The 21,963-nt window shown below is 33.3% G+C and overlaps 3 protein-coding genes across 3 annotated transcripts; 1 reads left to right on the plus strand and 2 right to left on the minus strand.

Moving 5' to 3' along the window:
* Positions 1-779: 779 nt before the first annotated feature.
* Positions 780-5,532, plus strand: TRIADDRAFT_58320 (uncharacterized protein; the record flags this gene model as incomplete). Its single annotated transcript, XM_002114116.1, has 18 exons — positions 780-830; positions 1,149-1,208; positions 1,543-1,635; positions 2,054-2,148; positions 2,246-2,288; positions 2,586-2,759; positions 3,130-3,191; positions 3,281-3,331; positions 4,064-4,118; positions 4,223-4,273; positions 4,360-4,415; positions 4,495-4,543; positions 4,701-4,790; positions 4,877-4,960; positions 5,041-5,104; positions 5,198-5,249; positions 5,311-5,387; positions 5,468-5,532. The coding sequence occupies 18 exons, from the start codon at positions 780-782 to the stop codon at positions 5,530-5,532; spliced, it is 1,272 nt and encodes a 423-aa protein (XP_002114152.1).
* A 1,030-nt stretch (positions 5,533-6,562) lies between these two features.
* Positions 6,563-9,739, minus strand: TRIADDRAFT_58321 (uncharacterized protein; the record flags this gene model as incomplete). The annotated part of the gene is made up of 10 exons (XM_002114430.1): positions 6,563-6,613; positions 6,746-6,800; positions 6,901-6,917; positions 7,111-7,170; positions 7,427-7,478; positions 7,813-7,918; positions 8,176-8,207; positions 8,378-8,449; positions 8,639-8,826; positions 9,644-9,739. The coding sequence occupies 10 exons, from the start codon at positions 9,737-9,739 to the stop codon at positions 6,563-6,565; spliced, it is 729 nt and encodes a 242-aa protein (XP_002114466.1).
* A 1,253-nt stretch (positions 9,740-10,992) lies between these two features.
* TRIADDRAFT_58322 (uncharacterized protein) lies at positions 10,993-20,268 on the minus strand (the record flags this gene model as incomplete). Its single annotated transcript, XM_002114431.1, has 24 exons — positions 10,993-11,166; positions 11,259-11,351; positions 11,433-11,969; positions 12,069-12,141; positions 12,255-12,370; positions 12,462-12,582; positions 12,824-12,999; positions 13,075-14,739; positions 14,865-15,005; positions 15,103-15,214; positions 15,298-15,325; positions 15,405-15,471; positions 15,576-15,681; positions 15,767-15,828; positions 15,943-16,026; positions 16,158-16,229; positions 16,300-16,415; positions 16,489-16,596; positions 16,786-16,917; positions 17,021-17,180; positions 17,462-17,580; positions 17,771-17,876; positions 19,727-19,854; positions 20,211-20,268. The coding sequence occupies 24 exons, from the start codon at positions 20,266-20,268 to the stop codon at positions 10,993-10,995; spliced, it is 4,554 nt and encodes a 1,517-aa protein (XP_002114467.1).
* Positions 20,269-21,963: the final 1,695 nt, after the last annotated feature.

Raw genomic sequence — 21,963 nt, forward strand, 5'->3', positions numbered from 1 at the left:
ACGCGATGTCGGACTGTGTCACACAATACTGTATTGTGCAGTACATACGTTGTGAGTCAATACCACGAACGACATGATGAAATGAAGCAACATAACAGGTGTGTTGCTCTCGATACGTCACATCCACTGCTACAATTGTTGGCGAGCGCTCCAGCGTATTCCTTGCGGCCATTAATGAAGAATTGAGTTGAAGAAGAGAAGCAATTTTCCATGTAATTCTACCATGAACTGCCTTTCAGCATTAACCTAGTGGAAATTTACTAATTAAGCAATACTCTTCTATTAAAATAGATCCTTAATCAAGTCTAAAATTGGTCAATTTTGCAAGTTGAGCAGCAACTCCAGTGAAGTTGATCGTCATTTGTGTCAGTGAGTGAATGGGTGTGGATCTACCAATAGTGTAGGTAGATGATCAAGACAACGATACAAGCTACAATTTAATGTTCATTTTCGATTGAGATTTGTTAGCTTGCTTTTCCTCTTGGTTTGAATACTTTTAATTCTATCACTCTAGTGGAGTTCACTTTGTGCAGATAACACGTAGAAGATCCATACAGAGACAATCGTCTTGACTGACACAACTGCGATAGCAAACAATCATTCAATATCCATTTTCTACTAGCATTTTGGGGGTCTAAGTTTTGCTACGAGTTGCTGTGGTGATTAATTGGAAAAGATTCAACGTTACATTAGTAAAATATAGAGTAGAAAGATCCATACCGATACAGTACGATCAAAGTAGAATTTGCTAAGAGTCAAGAAACGCTCACTTTAACCCAATGTTTATTGCAAATATCAAGCAAGAATTTTATAGCGCGATTCTATATCAGGTAAGATGATGGATACTTCTTCATGAAGAGCCTTTCTTAGATGTCGTAGACAAGTCGATCTTGAAGCGTTTTACTATACTACGAGTAAAAGTCAAATAAAGACCAGTTTGGTCAACTTTACAACCAACTTTGCATTCTTCTAGTAGAGTTGCTGTTATTAGCCAATAACCTCTTTCAGATTGTAACCATGAAAAGCATACTTGCATCAATTTGATACATGATTATAATTGACTCAATCCCATGATTGTTAGCCTTATTTTCTCTTTGAAATAGATGAAATGGAATGGTAATTATTCTTTTTTATCCATATTTTTATAGCGTGTTTTAATAATTGCAGTAGCAGATTGCGATTCGTTATGTAGCTGCAAGATCTTACAGGTGAGTATCGTAGCAAGTTAGACACGGATTAATTATTGATTATTTATTTATTATTAACCTTGTATCCCATGAAAAACTCTATAGTAATACTATTCGTCATCTTCTAAAAGGTATATTGTATACTGTATAGACTATGTACATGGAGATTACAATCATGCTACTTGCGAATGCCCTCAAAACATAAAACACTATTATTGTAGTGCATACAGCTTACGACTTTAATAACCAGTCATTATACAGAAGACAATGTTCGATATATAAAGTCGATCATAAAAAATATCACACTTCTCGTTATTTGTCCATTCTAACTAATATTTGATTTAAATCAAAACAGTCTATCCTCCATTCTGATAATATTGGGTACACGTTAGTACCTGTTAGCGGATTACAAGAATTGGAACGGGTATATCTCGAATATAGCGATCAGGTAAGTTCAAAAATTGAATAGCTATTAAATAATACTGGTGCCTGTAGAAATGATAATCTGAAAAGATACTGCAATAGCTGTATTACAGTATTACTATAGTCTTGTGCTAACATGATGCAGAATGATGCTATTAAGCTTCACTATTTCAAATTGCGTTAAAAAATGACTAAAATAGTTGTCAATGTAGCTTGATATCACTATCATGATTCAGTTAATTCAATTTAGTCAAACTACTTAACAGTAAGTAGATTTATCGTGGCTCGATTGGCACTATCAATTTTTACTCATTTCAGATTATATTGTGAAATTACAATGCTAGACAATCAAATCTATCGTTAATCAAAAATTAATTTCGCAGTGCGCGTATATTGTATATTGCTGCTGCTGGTTAAATACTTTTCTGTTAATGTATTCTTAGTTTAAAAATATTATCCTCATCAATTGTGGTGGTAATATCAATATTGTGGAAATCTTACAACCAGAAGAGGATGTCAAATTTTACGTAATCGATAGGTAAGATTCAATAAAAGTGGTTGTGTCGAAACATTCTCATTTAATACGCATATATGCCTCTTTTTATTCTAACCTATTTAAACAACATTTTCTACAGTCATCGGCCTTTCGATCTTAATAATGTATTTAATCAAGACCAAGTAAGTTTGTCCAATCGCATATCTTCTACACTATACACTATCTCGTTACAGTGTTATCCTGACACAATACAGCAACTATCTTTGCTAGTTAATAACTACACTCTTAGTATGATGCGTATTAATCAATACTTTCTAATTTTGGGATTTTTGGTAAAACTAATTTTTAGTGATGTGATGTATTATAAAGATCACTGTACTGAAAATTGATTAACTCTTTACTAGAGAACATGTACTGTAATTTAATGCATACTATATTTCGTGAGCAGATATTAAAACACTCTGCGTTTACTGATACAGGTAAAAATAATTCTAATGGAAGGAGAAACAGTTGATATACCGGATTTTGACGATGTTTTTCGTCAAAATGAAGATGAAGAAGATGACGATGATGATCGTGATAATCTTGATAACGGTAGTTCTGCCGATGAAGAGATTGAGGGAAGCCCGCGTAAAAGAATGAAGACTGATACGGTTAGTACTAATAATTATAATTGAGATAAAAGTTAAGGCCAAATGGGTAGACATTTATTGGGTTACTCTATTTTCTTAGTTATCGAAAAGGAGGTGGCTCCAGAGAAGGTAACATTTACACTCTACGCATATTTTGATTTTCTACCGTCTCTTATTTCAAGCATGTCTTTTCCTGCTTACAGTACTGATACGTAACATGTTGATTTACTTCTTTGTGCGTATTAGAAAAGAAATCTTGTTCAGTTATTACGAATTTGCTTATTATGGAACTGCTGTAAGTGCTCTAAATTGTTATTGCTAATATCAGAATTAGCCTACAGTTTGAATATACATCGTAATAGTAATATTGCACGCGTATTATTTTTACTAGTCGGCAATGATTGCATTTGATCTCGCTTGGAAGTTGTCGAAAGATAATAACGACAATTTATGGTAAGCCAGTCATATGGCTACGCTTTTCTAAGTTATCTTTAGTTCAAACTATCAGCTAGAATGATATGGTATACTGTTCTACTACATAGGTGGACCATAATTGGATTGACAGAGCAATATCTGCATCAAAAAATTGATAGGTTAGTTGCGATTTAAATATCAACGTGCTATTCGAAATTTTGAATCATATACCGCGTATCAAGTACTTAAAAATTGATAAATTTTATCTTTTATTACGTAAATTAAAAGGGACAAATACGTGCTTGATGTTAGTACAATTCAAGGACATGTTATGCGTTTAAATCGTACTAGCGATGAATCTGGATTATCTATTAATTGCATGAAAATCGGTTTCGAAAATGAGTATCCAAGAGATTTCTCCCATTATTGTAATAGATAACAATATTGTTAACTTTAAATTATTACATATTGCGTTATCCTTAACTTAAATTTAACAGTTTACGACTTGTACTATATAAGCATTGGTCGCTATATGAGAGTTTCTATTACTCGCTATATACTGCGTGTAAGTTTCGTATCTGGACTATGAAGGGGAAAAAGAATTTACACGAATTACTAGCTGAAATAGGGTAAAACTTCACATGAAATTTATTTTTGGTAGGCATTTTATATTTAGAGTATCGAATAAGATAGTATATATTACGATTGTTTCAGTATCCCTGTTAAACAAGCAATGCAAAAATTTTCTTCCATGGATATGGAGTATAAGATAAATGTTAAAGAATGGATAGAAAATCTAGCTCAAAAGTTTGGGTACGGGAGTGCGAAAATATTAATACTTAAATTGCCATAAATTATACATTAGATTATTACATTTTTTTAATTCACCTTCTATCATTTTCCTGATATAGATTATCGGATATTACGTTTGGTTCATTTAGATCTCAGTTTGGTTATAAAACAAAGGTAGATTCTATTCTATTTTTTGTTTTCGGTTACTACATTATTCATTATTAACAATTATTATCTTATCCTTATTTCTTGTTATTACTTTGAATTTTTTTGAATAGTTTACTGCCGCCGATGCAGTTTACGGACTTATAGCAATAATAGAAGACATGGTAATTTTTTAGTAATTAGTATGGTGGTACTTTATACCCTTATAGATTGTGGGTATTGAAACATTATCGATATCGCTTTCGTTTAGGAGAATCCCAAACCTTTATCGGATAAATTTTTAGAAGCTCTTGATTCGCTTTCCAGGTTGGCTGTAATTATTAATGCAATGTATGTAAATAAAATGTAATTTGATTATTTGATTAGTAAATTAATTTACTTTTAGATCAAAATGTAAGACATTATCGGAAGGAATACGAAAAGCAAAATTACAGGTATACTATATTTTAAAGTGTATTATATATTGAACATACTAATGATCATAATAGGATGTCAAGTTACAATTTTTAACGCGAGTAGCATATGGCACTAGAGTGTAAATACTAACGGTAACAACTAACTATATATTAATAATACTTGATGTTTTAATAGCAAATCGCGATATTTAAGCAAGTTCGAAACTTTATCGATATGCGACAAGTAGTTTGTGCTGGACCATTTTTGTATGCATGCATCGATGAGGTAATATTTCCATAACATACTGACGTACGTATAGGTACTGCACTATTACCTCAATTTGGTAACATACATTTTATTGTTTAATCAAGGGATCATCAGATAAAAAGATATTTTGTAAACCAACAACTCTTGGAAAATTAGCACGATTTCTCTTAACTGCCTATGTTGCATCTGTAAGTAGCTGGATTATTGTCCGACAAATTATAGGTATCATATAGCAACTTAAACAATTTAAACTGTCTATTTTACATAGTCAAGAAATAAATTAGCTGCCAGTCTGCCTATGGTACTAGTAACCCCTTTAGATACAGATCGAGGTAACTAATTTTTATACACTGATGATGTTCTCCAGAAAAGTATAATTTTTATAGAATGGATTTAAGTCATCAATTTATGTAATATTCAAATAGGAACTTCACTAGTTCTTGGCATACCTCCGATAGCAGAAGACACAGCTAGAAAGTACGTCGAGTTTCGGAGTTTATCTGTGTTTTTCGATTATAACTTTCGTTTCGCTATATAGTTTTCTCGGTAGGGCTTTCGAGCAAGCGGCAGAAAAAACTAAAGCGAGAACACTACATGACTGTTTTGATTCATCAAGTAATTAATGGTGTTATTTTTTAACAGTTTGAAGTACTCGATAAAACTAATGATTTCATTTTATTTAATTTAACACGCAGTTATAGAGATTAAATCCGAAGATCGTGGAAAATTCTTCGATGCTTTGTCGGCCTTGTTGGCTTAAATAGTTATATTAACCTGACATTGATTTCAAAGTAATTATTATAGTTGAAAGAAAATATAAAATATAAAGATCCCATGATGCTCTACAGTTATAGTTCTCTTTTTCATTTATTCTGAATTTATGTTACATTAGAATTGTGCTACTTTGTAATGAAATATACATGTAGAGCAGTAGCACGCGATTATAAGCCACTGTAAGTTTGTATTGGCAAGCTGTATACATTTTAATGTACTTATATATAGTAAATTTTAGGCTTTACCGTTTAATTGTATAATATACGTACGTATTTATTGTAAAATATATGTCCTGGTGTTAGTACATAATTATTGTGCAACTTTTAGTACGCATATTTGTCACCAAGACAAAATGACGTATACATATTTCACTTTACATGAAGCATATATCTTGTACACAACTATTTTATGAGATTGTGATGGTATACACACTCGTATGTATACTGTATTTAATAAAGACATTTTGCATTCGTAATATAGCTACTGAATTATGATGCCCATCATAGATACAGCTTAATTGCGACGTGGTTAGCTTTGTTGTTGAAGTACCTATCTGAGCTTTTACTACTTAAATGTGCAAGTTGTAAGATATACCTTCGCTGTAGCCCTGCATGTTTAAATTTAGTTATTATATTATTACATTTGAGAGCTTCCTCTCTAAAGGTATGTTAGATCTTTATGAAATTTTATTAAAATAAAATAAATTGTACATTATAGACCCGTCGTAACTACGATTGGAGGCCTATCAAAAAGGCTTGCTAACATTATAGTAAGTACAGTTATACAGTAGATGCATAGGCCGGATAAATAATACCTTGAAAGTTAATTTCCACATTAGAAATATTGACAGATATCAATCTAAACGTACTTTCGTTATCACGTAGCGCATAGAAACTTCACTACGTCGTTACTTCTTAAATTAAAAATGATGTTATAGATCGTAATTTAGCCGAAGCGTTGGTTAAAATATTGCTTTTTCCTGATAATTTAAAAGAGAATTCTAATATTTTTTTGTATTATTCATCAACATTCAAGTCTCTAATGTCGATTTGTGGTCCTCGATACGCCTATGAATATTAGATAAACATTTAAATGCATTACTGTAGTAAGACCTTTACTAGTTTTCGATTCGAAGTAGATACGATTTCGGTTATAGAAATACGTGTAGATATATTCTATATGATTAGTAACTGTCTTACCACTGGATCACAATAGAAAGTGCGAGGTGGTGAAATTTCTTGGAGGTAACAAATTCTACGGAAATGACGGAAAATAATCGTTCACTTAGAAATGATATAAAATGATGAGGAGTTAGTACTGTGATGGAAAATTAATAGGCCAGGCAATTTCCTACTTATCATCCTCTGTATCCTGTAATTGATCAAATAAGAATTGATTAACTATATTTATTAACATTCATACATACGCGTACATACATGTAGAAATAGAAAAGTATCAAGCAGTATTAAAATTATCCTTGTAATTGATAAAAGGCATAATATAAATTTAAAAGTATTAACTATCATGAAAAATCTAATTGGTAATACTATTATTTATACTATACCGTCGAGTGTTCCTCAGGATAGACATTTTCTACAGGAATATAGTAATGACAATTTCGATTCTAATAGTATCAATATAAGGATACAAAGTTATCAAAAATAGTAAACTACCTAAAATGATAATTAAGTGGTACGAATAAGAATAGCTATCATAAACAGAATAAATTTAATCTTGTTCTTTGCTAGCCCTAACATTATTATTCATAATTTCTTTATTGTAATTGTAAATTTTATACAAGATTCATTGAATATAATAGTGGGAATCATATTTACGATTTTATTAGCCTAATGATAATTTTTACCAGTACATAGACAGACCTGACTAGCATTGTAAGGTGGTGCTAAAATATCGATAAATGCCGTTGGACCACTGTAATTAAGATGAAATATTAATAACTAAATAAAGAAATTCTCGTAATTTCCATAATAGTGGGCAAAACAACTTATTAGACAGAAAACATGAAGATTCTAAATGCACTTATTGTACAACAGTATATATTGACTACCATCCTATTATAATTATCACAATGTATTAATAGCAAATTTTTTTCTTGTAAGCAATTATGGCCATAACCTAGTTTTCTCAACAGATAGAACGTTCAAATATTGTAAAATGTATGTGTTCTTTTGCTATAACAAGTAATTTATCTAAAATATTTAGCTATTATCTAAGATCGGGTACAACAAGTATTTTAATCATAGACCTGACAGCCTCGATGCTGTGATAATTATCCTGGTCACTTTGTAAGGTCTGCACTTCATCATCATCTTTAATAATATATTGTCCACTATGAATGCACTTAATTGGTTCTACCGGGTAAGAAAAGCGTAAAAATATATTTTAGTAAATCTTAAAAAGAAGGAATATATCTTCAGCCCAAGAATAAAGTTATGAATAGCACGAATATGCATACGATGTTGCCAACAGAGGCCAAAAGCTGTAATTAATTACTTATGATAATAATTATTATTGTCAAGTATTGAATGGTTTTATTACTATGACTTTCTTAATATTAATAGGGTATAAGATTCTTATAGCTTTACTTACAGAGTAATTAATATCTTACCTATTCGACGTTGAAATTTTAATTTCATTAGGCTACGTGTATTTCCATGTAATTAGTAGATTTATCAAAAGAGATAAAATTGATAATAATTATTAATATAAACCTTAAATAAGATTTTAAAATTTCATCATGATATTTTTGACGTAATGAATAAGTAAGGATATTACTAATGTAAAATCGTTGATAATTGAAAGTTTCGTACCTTGTTCGCGCACATCCACCGCTGTCAAGGCGATCATATGATGTAATTTTCGCTTTTCCATATAATACTTTACTAGTATGATCAGAGTTTGGAAGAATTAGACTAAATCTAGTTTGTATTTTTCCTATGATAAGCCGTTTGGTAGTGTATATCATCAGTCATGCTTGAAGCAAGGAAGATCCGGTACTTCAAGTAGAACTAATTTTTATACGCTAGAACTTTTCATCTTGACACAAACAGGTCCAATCTGCATTTACTTACATTAAACCAGTCATTTCAGGATGATCGTGGAGTGGAACAGAACACTTTTCACGGACTATAAAAACACACAAGTTAAAATATTGACATTCGTGAATTGCTATATAGCCAGCTGGAGCTCCATGGGGCCTAAGTAAGAATGCATCGAGTGCTTCTTCTAAAGCAATATCTTTAGCTCGTAATCCAGTTAGCTAAGTTAAACATCAGAAACACATTATTAATATACTGTACAACAAAATTGTCAGTGAAGTCAATTAGAAATGTTCATCATTTAGTATTTATAAGTATTCATCCGTAACTCTTATATATATATATATATATATATATATAATCGCCATGCTTATTCTTCTCAAGAAGGAGCCGATAGGCATATTATAGATTTACAATATCCGTAAGAATACAGTATTCATGTATCATTTAGAATAAGTTGTTCAGCTTGTGATTAGTATCATAACGTCATAATTCTCGTTGGATATACATCATAAATTTAATCTTTTTGTAAATTAGCTAATCTATAAGTGGCAATATTGGTTTCCATACAGATACTGGATACATTACGTAAGAGAAATAGACCTGCGCTTTAATTTCGATAGAAGAGAATTGGATTAGATGGAAAGTCTACATTTAGTGCATCTACAAGTATTCCTTAAGATAACTCATAGCCCAAGTTGGGTGCGAAAAAATTCAGAGTAATCATTTCGATGAAATAGTAGAATCGGTTTAGAAAATCTGATCGACAGGCATATGATGCTCTTTAATATCATTAGTAGCAAAATTTGCAGTAAAGTCCAATGTACTCGAATCGACTATGATTGAAAGTTGCCGATTCAGCTGAAGAATCTGATGTAAACGCTAGTAGTACAGCGGGTAAAGTCATATACTCTGAAGGGAGCTAGTTACGCAACAAGGTAATTTACTACGATTGATGTTTTCAGTTAGCAGAAAACTTCACGATCAACATGAAGGAAAATTCTTCGTTAAATTGTTCAAATCGAATGAAAGACTAACCAGTGTACTCAATTTGTGATAATTGGCTGTATAGCTATCAGATCTGGAAAATGTTTTGTAAGCTTGCTTGACAATTCGATGAATTAAGGCCGACATTTTGATCTTATTATCTTTCACTTGATCCGGTTAGCAAATAAGCCAACTGCACTAGCTACTAATACTACGATCTATAAGAATAATGAATAAACAGGATAGAGCAATCGAATCTCAATCATAAACTATGAGAGTAGAAAAACCTTTTTAGTTACGCTTAAGAGAAGATCGCTTCCTGATTGCTGAATGATTTGGATCTACTGTACTGTACTTCTTAACGACTATAGTATAAGCTATATTAGTACTGAGATATGAGAGTTTAAAGCCATATTGTAGCTATATTATGTCATAATTTATGCGATCTGGTATGGGGGCGTCTCGCTGAGGAGTGCTATTGGTATAGTCTGATATCATGGATAGAGTCTCCAACTCCATAATGAATTAGTACTTATAATATAGGCTCAGTATTTCTTTGCCTGTAGTATGCTTATCAAGCTACGTCTATCTACAATAAAACCTACAGCAACTTAATATTAGATGCTGTAATCATCTGTAGCTTTCTTTTTGAGCTTAAGGATAGGTTTACCTATGATAAATGCCAGTCAATATGTTTAAATTCCTAAAATAAATACAAGCGCAGCACACACATATCCAGCATAACACTTGTGAACTGCTCAATGGACGGTTTCTGATTACTAAAAGTAATATATTTAGACATGGGATCAGAAACGATACTGTACTTCACAGCTTCGGTTAATGTATCATGGAAGATACGGATAATTAACAGCAATAATATTTCTAGCGCGGTATGATTATGAACTAAATCCGAACATGGATACGTCTTATATAGTCAAATACGTACAGCAACTCCAGTTTTAGTCACACGCAAGAATGATTTGTTAAGGTTTTATTATTTCATTTGCATCTTCAAATACAGAAAGCTTGATAGCCAGAATCAATCATACGGCTAGTAGTCCTGAATAATAGTTTTTTTGCCATCAATTTTTCATATTGCGTCCAGTCGCTCTCATAATGTTGTATATAGCATCTTAATACTAATTATATGACAAACAATATTTATTTCTATACACAGTTTTAGACAAATGCATCTTTTTTAGAAAAAGCTCAATGATGATACTGTACAAAGCTAAAATATCTCATTATATATGAATACAGAAACGACAGCGCTCTATTTTTTTTATTATACATTAAATGCCTTTCCTAATTTCAGAAAATAGAGTATGATTTCATACCGAGGCAAGACATAAACTAGCCGTCGTATGTATGAGTATTGTATCACTATCTATACACATTGATTATTGAATAGTACAAATTTTCTTTACTTCCGCATCTACATCATCTTCTTCATCTGGAAAAACAACTGCTTCCTTTTCAGAGAAATCTGGGATAACCTTATCGCATAACAAATCCTCACGTTCGTAAAACAATAAGTAAGGAGACTCCTCCGAAACACGTTCAGGCGTAGTTTCCTTAATTCAGTAATTCATAGAGAAGTAATCGTCAAGATCCAAATTCAATAAATTGTTAATATTACTCATCAATCGATCATAATTCTTAATACCTTGCAACTACTGTCGTTAAAAATGTACCATTTATTATTCGGATTTTTCGCAAACGATACGTAATGGCCGCCGCCAAGTATTCCCGAGTGACTCTAATTACGTCAATAAAATAATAATTCATAGTTTACTAAAATATAAACAGTACGCGTATGGGGTATATCGTGAATACCTACCGCTATTGCGTAAAGATTATACAGCGGACGCTTTTCAATACCACTCGTGGCACCTTCAACTGAAATTTCAGCTGCATCGTCAGCTTTAATGTGATTCGTATCATTGCATTCACTATCTTTTTCTTTATCATCGTTTTCTTTTACGTTATCTTTTACTTCGTTACGTAAGTCGTTATTGTCAACAGATTGCTCATTATCGCTAGTTATTGTCTCTGAAACTTCAAGTATTTCGTTTGAGTCAAGATTAGCATCGGATGTACTTGGCGATTCTACATTTGCATCTGATCCACTACCATGGGAATTATGCATTGTATCTTCATTGTTATGCTCTTCCGATGTTAATTTTTCAGTATTAGCGTTCGGATTGTGACTGTCTGCTAAAGATATAATTTCAGAACTTGCAAATGTTGCTTTGTAAGAATCATCATGTCCGACCACGTATTTATATGGATCCATATTCATAAGCGGGAATTTAACATTCTTCTGCGATTTGATCCAACGACCCGCAACAAACTGAAATCGTTTCATGTGTACAATCTATAGCATTATGGAACTCAATAAGTTAGATTTCATATAATATTATTTCTTAAAATATGTGAGACAACAGACAAAGAATCACTATAGTAACTTAATTACCAGTATAGGAGGGAGTTTCCATATTTCTAGCTTCTTAGTAGCTACTCGATGTTGCTTGCATTTTGAACAATACCTTTGTTACATAGTTATACCGCGATATCATGTAGGACATAAAAAAAATAAAATATGATATCTGTTAAATATATTTGCAAATCTTTTACTTCCATTCTTTGCTAGTAAATATACCATGATTCATCTTCTCCAAGCTCTTCTTCTGATGTAAACGCTCTTAAACATTTATCTAAGTCGATAGGCTGAGAAAGTTGCTGACGGCTAATCTCAACGCTTTCGTGACAGATTGGCTATGACAAATTTAAGTAACGTATAGTTATTTACATATTACGGCAACTTATTACAGTAGCGTTCATCACATCGAACAATATTTCGCTTTACCTTTTCCTGTGACGACTGATAGCGAAGATGTAGAGCAGTTGGATCCCAATCAATAGCTAAATATCCACTCTTATAGTTAAATTTTTCATCATTACATTCTAATTTGCAACCATGACAAAATCTAAATAACAAGTTCATGAAGGTTGCTGTTAATATGACATCTTTGTATAGAATTACTATAATTAAAATCATAACTTTACTTCTGCCATGAACATTGGGCGCAACCATATCCGTCTTTCTGCACAATCTTCAGTTCAAATGGGTACATCGAAGATCCACTCAGACTACTACAAAACACAATGGGAATTTGTTAAGCTAATATATAGTGTAGTTTTCTTGTGAAATGAATTTTAGAGGTATACCTTCTAGAACTGCCGCCGTTACGTTCTACAGGAGTAACCAATCGCTGAACTTGCACCCAAACAAAAGCATATAGATCTGAATTTAAAGTATTCGGTTGGCAAGATATTATTACAGGCACTCCGAATAGACCAGGCAACTGAGATTGCCAAGCTAGGTAATACACATCCATTCTCATCTAAATAATACAAATACATAATGATGAGAAATGAAATTTACGCTAAATAAATTCAAATTTATCATAGTACGTTACCATTTTACGATTCATTGCTACAACATAATTGCCATGAGGAAATTTTATCGCTTCATGACCGCTACTATCATCAATAGATGGGCTGCTTGAAGTGCAATCAAAAATTATACCCCTATCTTTTGAAATTTTTGTCACATCATGATCGCTATCATTGCTTGATAAAGGATCATCTGCAGTAGGAATGAGCTCGTTCTTACAACTGGAGGATGTTGCTTCTTCACTATCCACATCTGTAATATCATTGGTTGATTTATCGTCAATCTCATTGGTTGATTTATTGTCGATCTCATTGGTTGCCTCTGGTGATGAGGCTTCAACTACCTCTACAACTGTAGGCGATGAAGAGAAAGATTCGTCTACTGGAAGATCAATCTCGTAAATGTATAATAAACCCATAAAACCAGAGCGAATTTTTTCTGTATCTAATACGAAATTTTTAACTTGAGCACCAAAAAGCTCAACTAACAACATTTGGGATGGCTCCAGTTGGGTATAATCCATCAATGCTACTTTTACGTCATAGTATCTTCCTTCGCTATTTAAACAAAGACCATACTTCGTATGAGTAGAACCATCCATATTTACAACAGTAACCTCTATAAAGATACTATTATCCATTGGTAATGGTAAGGATAGAAATGTAAAAGGATCAAATGTGACACTAGCATGATCGCAAGTTTTGCATGCGACAGCACTCCTTAATTGACCATGAAATAGATCAACAACGATAGACTTGTTACGCTTGATATGGTTTTCCCAGGCTTCCAGAGCTACTTCTTCATCGCTTCTACCATCACTATCTTTCAGCTCTACATATGGCTTATCGTGTACACGATTGAGGTCTTCGTGTAATCCATCCAAAAGGAAGCTAAGTAATTCTTGAGAATCTTGCTGTTGAAAGCCATTAAATCTTGGAGCGTACTTACAGATAGTAAGCCTCATCTTTAACGGTACAAATGATCGCGTATTGCCACTCCATAATTCCTGAATTAATTCCCCATAACGCTTAGCAATAATACCTTTCATTCCTAAAGGATTTACACGATTGATTTCGTGTAGATGAGCTTGCTTTACAAAATATTTAGTTAGGGCTTGAGTGTTGCTAACGCATTGCAACGCAGAATTCATGAAACAAGTATTGCCCATATTGCTCAACCCTGTAACACCTTTCTCTGTTTTTGCAACAATCCGCATATCCTTTTCTTTACCTCGCTTGGCAAGTTGATACATCTCTTCTGGCCAAGTCATATCAATATTTCGAACTTCAATAAGGACTTGTTGGCCGTCTTCTAACTTCAACTCTTCTATTGTAGCCTGCTCATCTTCTAATAATTGTGGATAATCTTCATTGCTATAGTTCCATAAGCGAAGGTCCTCCACTTTCATCCTTAATCGAGCACCTAGAAATTCAAGGACTTGCTTTAAAGTGTTCTTACGACTGTAGCATGCGGTATAAGCTAGGTATTTTCTTGGAATTGATTCATTCGTATTGACAGAAGCTACTCCAAAACCACCGAAACCACCAAATGTTATTCCAGAAAATCCGGTGACGGTTGACCATAGGCTTGAAGAATTGCTATTTCGATTTGGTGAGGTATGCCTTAAAATTTTAACACAAATCGGATATAATTCTAATTCGGCTTTTCCATCTTTGTTGGTAGTAACCTGTGACAATTTAATGGCATGTTAAAGATACATTATATATATCCGTTCAAAAATTGGGCTCGAGTATCTTTGGTATACCCAAATAAGAATGCGATGATATCCTTGAAAATCAAAAATTAACTTACATGTCTAGGTAGCGATAAGTTACAACCATACCACTGACATAGCGCTTTGAATACAGCCTCTGGAAGTAGTTGATAATCACGTCTAGGTATAAGGTTGACGTTCTTTTTTAATCTTCCCCCTTCATTTGTTAGTGTGGGGATCTATGATGGTCAGAAAATAAACGTAAAGATTAATTTTGTAGGTTAACGAATCATTCATTCATTAAAACGTGTATATCTAAAATATTCTGATACTCACTCTCCTATTGGGCGATTCAACAAGGCATAGATTATCAATAAGCCCAGGAGCTGGTAGGATACCATTTAGATTAACAGGGCGTTGATTAAATGTTTGTGATGAATGTGATTTACTATATAAAGATAGTCATTACATATAGTTAGTAAACTAGCATATAACAAGAAATTGATGTTTATAACGTCAAATATATCTAACCTTAAAGGTCGATTATTAGCAGGATTTCCTAAACATTGATCAAAAGGGAATAAATACCTTAGTATTAAGCAATTCCAATATTAAATAAAAACTGTGAATATTTTTACCGTTCCGATTAAGTGGAGGCATACTCAATTTGCTTGATGACAAAGCTTTGGTATGGTTGCTCTGTTTCTATTAAACGATAACATAAGTATATTAAAGAACTATACGCTGTCGAAATTTTTTATTTATGCACGGAACACGATACAGTATTACATAATAGTTCTTCTACTTACACTTGCTCCAACATATTCCAACCAGTTTCGCCACCATGACATTGAAACTAGATACCATATGTCATTCGATTTAAAGCCATGACGATTAGCTCGATCAAGCCAACCCCTAGTAACAACCAACATAATGCATTTAGCTACAATTATCGTAGCTGTAAATTCTAAATCTAAAAAGTATTCAGATTGTAACTTACACGATTACTTGCTTTTCTTTTTCTCGCGTAAGTGGTAATACCCCTAGAACTATGTGACCAACCTATAGAAGAAAAGATTATTGAGTGTTAATTACAACTATAAGCTGAAGTACATGGTGCCAGCTTTACCGTAACTTTCATAGAATTTCTTAACTACTATCAATATCAAAATATACCTGTTGCAGCAGACTCTGTAGTTCTTTTGTATATTGGCTAGTTATCATCCAGAGGTGAAATTCTTCAATTGTAATGCAATCATCCTAATTAAGTGTGATCATCAAAAATATATTATTAAGGTATGCATTATAAATATGAACATCCATTTTCCATTGGGATAGTATTACAACTGATTAAAGCTGTAATGTAAATTGGACTGATATTAGTTACAAACCTCATCACTATCGTAGTGATGTAAAATCTCAGTAACCATGGATTTTGCAGTTTCTCGTAAGCTATCTACAGGCTAAAGCATTTATGAGAAAGTTGAGTTGAGAAGAGCGCATAACTAAATATAATCAATGCTTTTGCGTTACTTTTGGATTAGGGGACGCCGAACGTTCACGAATTTCCAATAACACTAATGCCATATCACAGAGTTCACTTTTAGACAGGAGATCATCATGATCAACGTCAAAGATTTGAAAGCAAACTAAAAATGAAAAGCAACGACTATAACACGGATTGTACTCTTTAACATACAATATAATATAATTAGTTCATACATTTTCGCTTTTCGTTATGCGGCCCTCGGCACAACGATGATAGTCCACAAACCATCTCTTTAAAATCGATATGGCCATCATCATTTTCATCAAATGCAGTGAAAAGCCCTATCGTGTCATCGCAACAAAGCATATACGATATTAATTTTCGAGTACAACATTTACTGATAAGTGAGTAAAATTTAGGTAACGATAGAGCGTAAAAGGCTGAGTTGAATATAATACAGATAGCGATCATAATATTCAAGTATACAAAATAGAAGTTACTTTGGAATAGTTAACAGCTGAATAACGTACCTTTAGTTAAAGATTCAGGAAGTGGAGGGCAAACAAAGCGACTAAAGGTCTCTAGATCGAATTTGCCAGATTTAGAGCAGTTTTTTAGAGCCCAGTATTTTTTTTCCAGTTCCATAACGTCCTTTTCCGTAACTAAGAGAGGTAAAGCATCAAAGGCAGCATTTTTATTCACCTATACTATTGTGATTATCTTACCTACTAAGAGAAATAGCAGTGAAAACCAAAAATTACTTACAATGAGTGATACTTGCTACTGATTGATAAAATGTTGGTGTAGCACTTGTATCAGTGAGTGTTATTTTGCTATTATCATATAGTAGCCAAGATGACAGTTGTATGGCTTTGGGATTAAGAGATATCCATTGATAGAATTGATCGAAGGTAATTCTATCTCCCTTTACAAAAATAACATATAATATTACGTACAGATTTAAGTTACTTTAGCTTTGCTATTGTAGTTAATCGCTAAAAATGTAAGTCAATCTCTGATTACTTCGCTAGTAATTTACTCATGCATATTAAAATTTATGAAGCACCATACGAACTACTGTATAGTTGTAATAATAAATATAGTTAACAAAGTGTGTAATACCTCTCCTTAAAAATTTCACTTATGTGCTGTACAGTGCCTGCTCGGTATCACTGTACTCTTTTTATTAAAGATTTTTTGACTTACATGTGAGAAATTACGAAACATCGAATCAGGAACATGGGAATCGCAAGCTTTAATAGTATTTTCCAAGTAGTATTTAGATATACTAGAACCGCCATCAGTGTTGAACGCATTGAAAATAACTACATCGACGATTAAAAAGGGAGTTCTAATGAGATTACAGCTTAGAAGTAATTAGTCAACTTACATATATAATTATATCAATTTACACCAGTTAATGGTTACGGGCTGTAGTTACATAAATTAGGCTAACGCAATTAAAGCGTACGACATAAAAAAGAATGTTGAATATGTAAATGGTCAAATACAAACATTTAGTTCTTTCTTCATGACTCCCTTGCGTGATGACCAGTAAACCACTCAATAGATCTTTAAAATGGATTCCCTTGCTAGTCCCACCAAAAGCAATGTACATCAACTGGTAAAAATTAAAAATTTGATCGCTTAAGTCAGTCTTTACTGTAATCATAGCGATTGTAATTACTGATGTAAAAATAGATTAAAGCTATCAATTTATAAATGTTGTGCATGTCGCCATTTACCAGAGAAATTAATTTTCACTTCATTTTCATTTAATATAGCTCATTACATTCAATACTTTCACGGCTAAGGAAGCAATAAGTGAATGTCGCGTCAATCCCGCCGAAATATGCAACAAATCGCCCATAAGGTAACAATTTAGTATGACTCAACGGGTATCTATGATGGCATCTTAACTCGTAATTTTAAGATGTAAGTTGTAATCCGGAATTATATACAAAATCAAGATATCGTAAATATTCCATTTTGATAACAACGTTGATCGTAATCAATTGACAATTTATACATACAGTATACTGTAGGAACGAAAGGGCTAAGGAAATTGAACTAGATACTGTAGTATTGCAATACAGTAGAAGACTCGACGTTAACTATCATCATCACTACATAAAAATGTTAATCCATGAAATAACCCCTTTTTTTAAATCATAATCTATATCTTTAATTCTTGTTACATAAATTTTGTATCGATACTTGTGTTAAACAATGTCTATTCTTGAGAAATGACTGTTACTTGAGCGTAGGGGACTGGCATAACTGACATTACAATCAAGGACAAAAATGACTTTTTTATCATCATTTGTACTTCAATAAAAGTTATAATCCTTGATAAATTAAGCCACTATAGTCACTAAGGGGCGCTCATTTGTTAGCAACCCGATCCTAACTAGAAAAACTAGAATTGATGATTACTTGTATACAATCCATTGCATATTGAACATCATTAAGATATTAACCGTATACTAAAAACGATGATTATTGTATGATACAGTAGTATATTTTAGCCTCGTACAATAAATTGAATGTTGTCCAATAACTATTCTTGCCTATGATGTTATGGTATAAGAATATCAATATATCATCACTATTGGGCTTTGCTATTCAGGATCTATTTGTTGCAGGTAATTGCTATTAGCAGACCACCACAGCATGGTCGCTACGATGAGCCTATGATGTCATCATATACCGTAACTTGGTCTCTCGAATGAAAGTAGAGTCGAGGGAATCTTTAGAAACGACAGTTTACGAGCAATCATTATATGTAACTACACTACAGTATAGAGTAGTAAAAAAAACCATGTCCAATTAAGTGAAGACAATTTTCTTTTGGGTCATTTTTCATCGGATTATCCAATGATGTTGAAAAATAGGGATTAATCATATCAGCTTGTAGAGTAGACAGGGCATTATAATATTATTACTATTATTATTATTATTATATATAGAATAATGAATATGATCAACTTTTAACGGATAGTTATCGGTTGTTGTAATAAAACTAAACTAACTACCTCTGCTGTACTCGAATAATCAAGAATACAGTACTGTATATAGCAATGACTGTACGCATAAGCTATAAACATTTATCATCCTGATGCATATTAATACAATCGAGTGAATTTCACACGGGGAGAGGAAGAATCGATCGATCGATCGATCGTGTGATAAACATGTAGTAAAGACAATTTAGCTTATAGTATTTCATTCAAATTAACTAAAGAATAGTTTGGTGTCATGATAAAGTAGGCGATTAAGCATCCACTAAAAGTCACTGTAATACATTACGCCATCATTGCTGTATTTCAACGATAGCAATGATGCCTAGCTGGTCAAGATTTAGACACTGTTCTTGCGGACATTGACTTTGACGGGTATTGACGTAATACAGTAGCAGTGAATGATAGAAAATAGGGTTATAAAAAATGAAGTTATTTGGTTGATTCTTACCTCGGCAATATTGGATGGTACAGCATCGCCCAAGACATCACGCATAAAAGAAGATTTGCTAATAAATCCGGAACTACCGCCTGAGCGCTTAAAAGCACTTTTAATTCTTTTCAGATCAGCTTCGTTGACTGTCGGTCAAGAGATTGGTAAATAGGGTTAGCTCGTGTTATGTACAGTGTCTACTATAGAATTACAATCAAAGGAATTGAAGGATAAAGTAGTTGTCTCTCAAACTATTGCGTCGAGTATAAAATGATCTCCATGCTAATCATGATGATCAAATCGACGACTTGAATAAGATACACAGTAGCTCTCACTACTTTTTCCATTTCAACGAGTATGGGAATAATATTGTTGTGAATTTTTGATGCGCTCTTTCATTGACGTCATACAATGACAGTCTACTGTATGATACAATGCTATCCATGTTATAGATATCTATATAGGCTTTGAAAGAAGCGATAGAAATGAAGATATGACACACCTCGTTTCGTGGCTTCTTCCCAATTAAAGTAGAACTGTTTCGACTCTTTTAAACCCATCGCTTGAAAGTTTGATCCAATATTTTTCAATGAATATAGCGTTAAAGGACTTAATTAAATCAAAATATCCAACCAAAATTACGCCAGCGTCGACTTGCAAGTAGAAACACATGCAAATTTTTAACTTTTAATTTTAACATGGATATCCATAACACAAGGCAAGGCGCTCACATGAACACAGATTGAACATGAACTAATACTAAAACACCTTGGACTGGTGTAGCAGTTGTAGCCAGGCTGTATGACACCACCGACGACTGTATCGCCGTACAAAGCGCAGTCCAGTATAGCTAGTATGCGCACGATGTAGTAGCCTTCAACAGAGACTTTTATAGGAGAAAAATTCCCTGCCTTCAACCACCAGTGGGGTTGATGGTTGCAATGACGCTATTGTCAAGTTATATGCACAGTTCTAACAGGATCTCTATACAGTATACCTAGGCCCGACTTTTCTTTCTGTCGTTTAGTTCTTTCACTTGATAACCTGTCCACCTATTACAAACTACTATATACTTTTCTTCAACTACGACATTGGTAACGGACTTCCAATAATGCTACTACAGTACCATACAGTCGGTCAATTCTTGACGCGTGGACTGATGCTGAGAAAAATGAATGTCACTGTAGTGTATCTGCAGTTGTACACTATACCATACTAGGGACAGTACTTTTCCCGACCATGACAGTAACTTAAGTTAAAACATGGCAACGATTACTGTACGCAGTCTACAGTACTGTACTGTAGTGTAAAGTACCGTACACTGTAAAGTACAGTACTGTGTACTGTACTAGTGTCTCCCGATATTGTACTGTACTGTCCACGTGTACTGTACACACAGTGTACAGTACGCTTAAACGACTGTACTGTACTGGATTGTGTACTGTACACGGTAGCCGGTAGGTTTCTCAGTTTTTAATTACTGTCACTTTGTTGGTATCGAGTGGCATCCGATCGTTCGTCTTGACATTTTTGGCCGAGCCTTGAAATCGAATTGGAATATTTTACATAGCATTCCTTGGATGACTGCAAAGAGTGAACAGTAAGTCAATGCACAAATATGGATTCTAATGAAGATCGACTACCGACAGGACAGACTTTCCATGACCTCACTGTGGTAGAATTACGTCGTCAACTACGTGCTCGTGGATTGAAAGTCGTAGGTCGTAAAGCAGACTTGGTAGGTGCTTTTTCTTTGCGTGACCAAGTTTTACAAATGCCTGATAGAAATCGAGAACCGCGTGTCATCAGTATAATCTTAGCCATGAATAACAGTGATTCATCATAATGATTACATTAAACAATGTAGGCAGAAAAGTTCAATTTAGCAGCTCACTATAGCATATGTCGCCATAGAAGTTGATCACTAATCACTTGTGTGCGTACATACTGTACATTGCATGTCTGTACTGTACAATATGTATACGTACGCCTATACAGTATACTGTTCGTTGTATAGTGTACATTTTTAGTGTTCACTGTCAGTACGGTATGCGCTGCAGCACTGTGCTGTATTGTGCATGAAATATGTCTACGTGTGCACAGCAGCTTGGCTACGTCATGCCTACTTCGGTTAAGAGGAAAATTTTGAAAGTTTTATCAAGCCATTGAATGATTCAGCGACTTCGCATATCTTATTTCACATATTATCTATCATACACTACTGTGAGCCTGCGGGGACATACAATTATGCGTTA

Source organism: Trichoplax adhaerens, genomic scaffold (genome assembly GCF_000150275.1).
Source record: "Trichoplax adhaerens TRIADscaffold_7 genomic scaffold, whole genome shotgun sequence".
Classification (NCBI taxonomy): domain Eukaryota; kingdom Metazoa; phylum Placozoa; class Uniplacotomia; order Trichoplacea; family Trichoplacidae; genus Trichoplax; species Trichoplax adhaerens.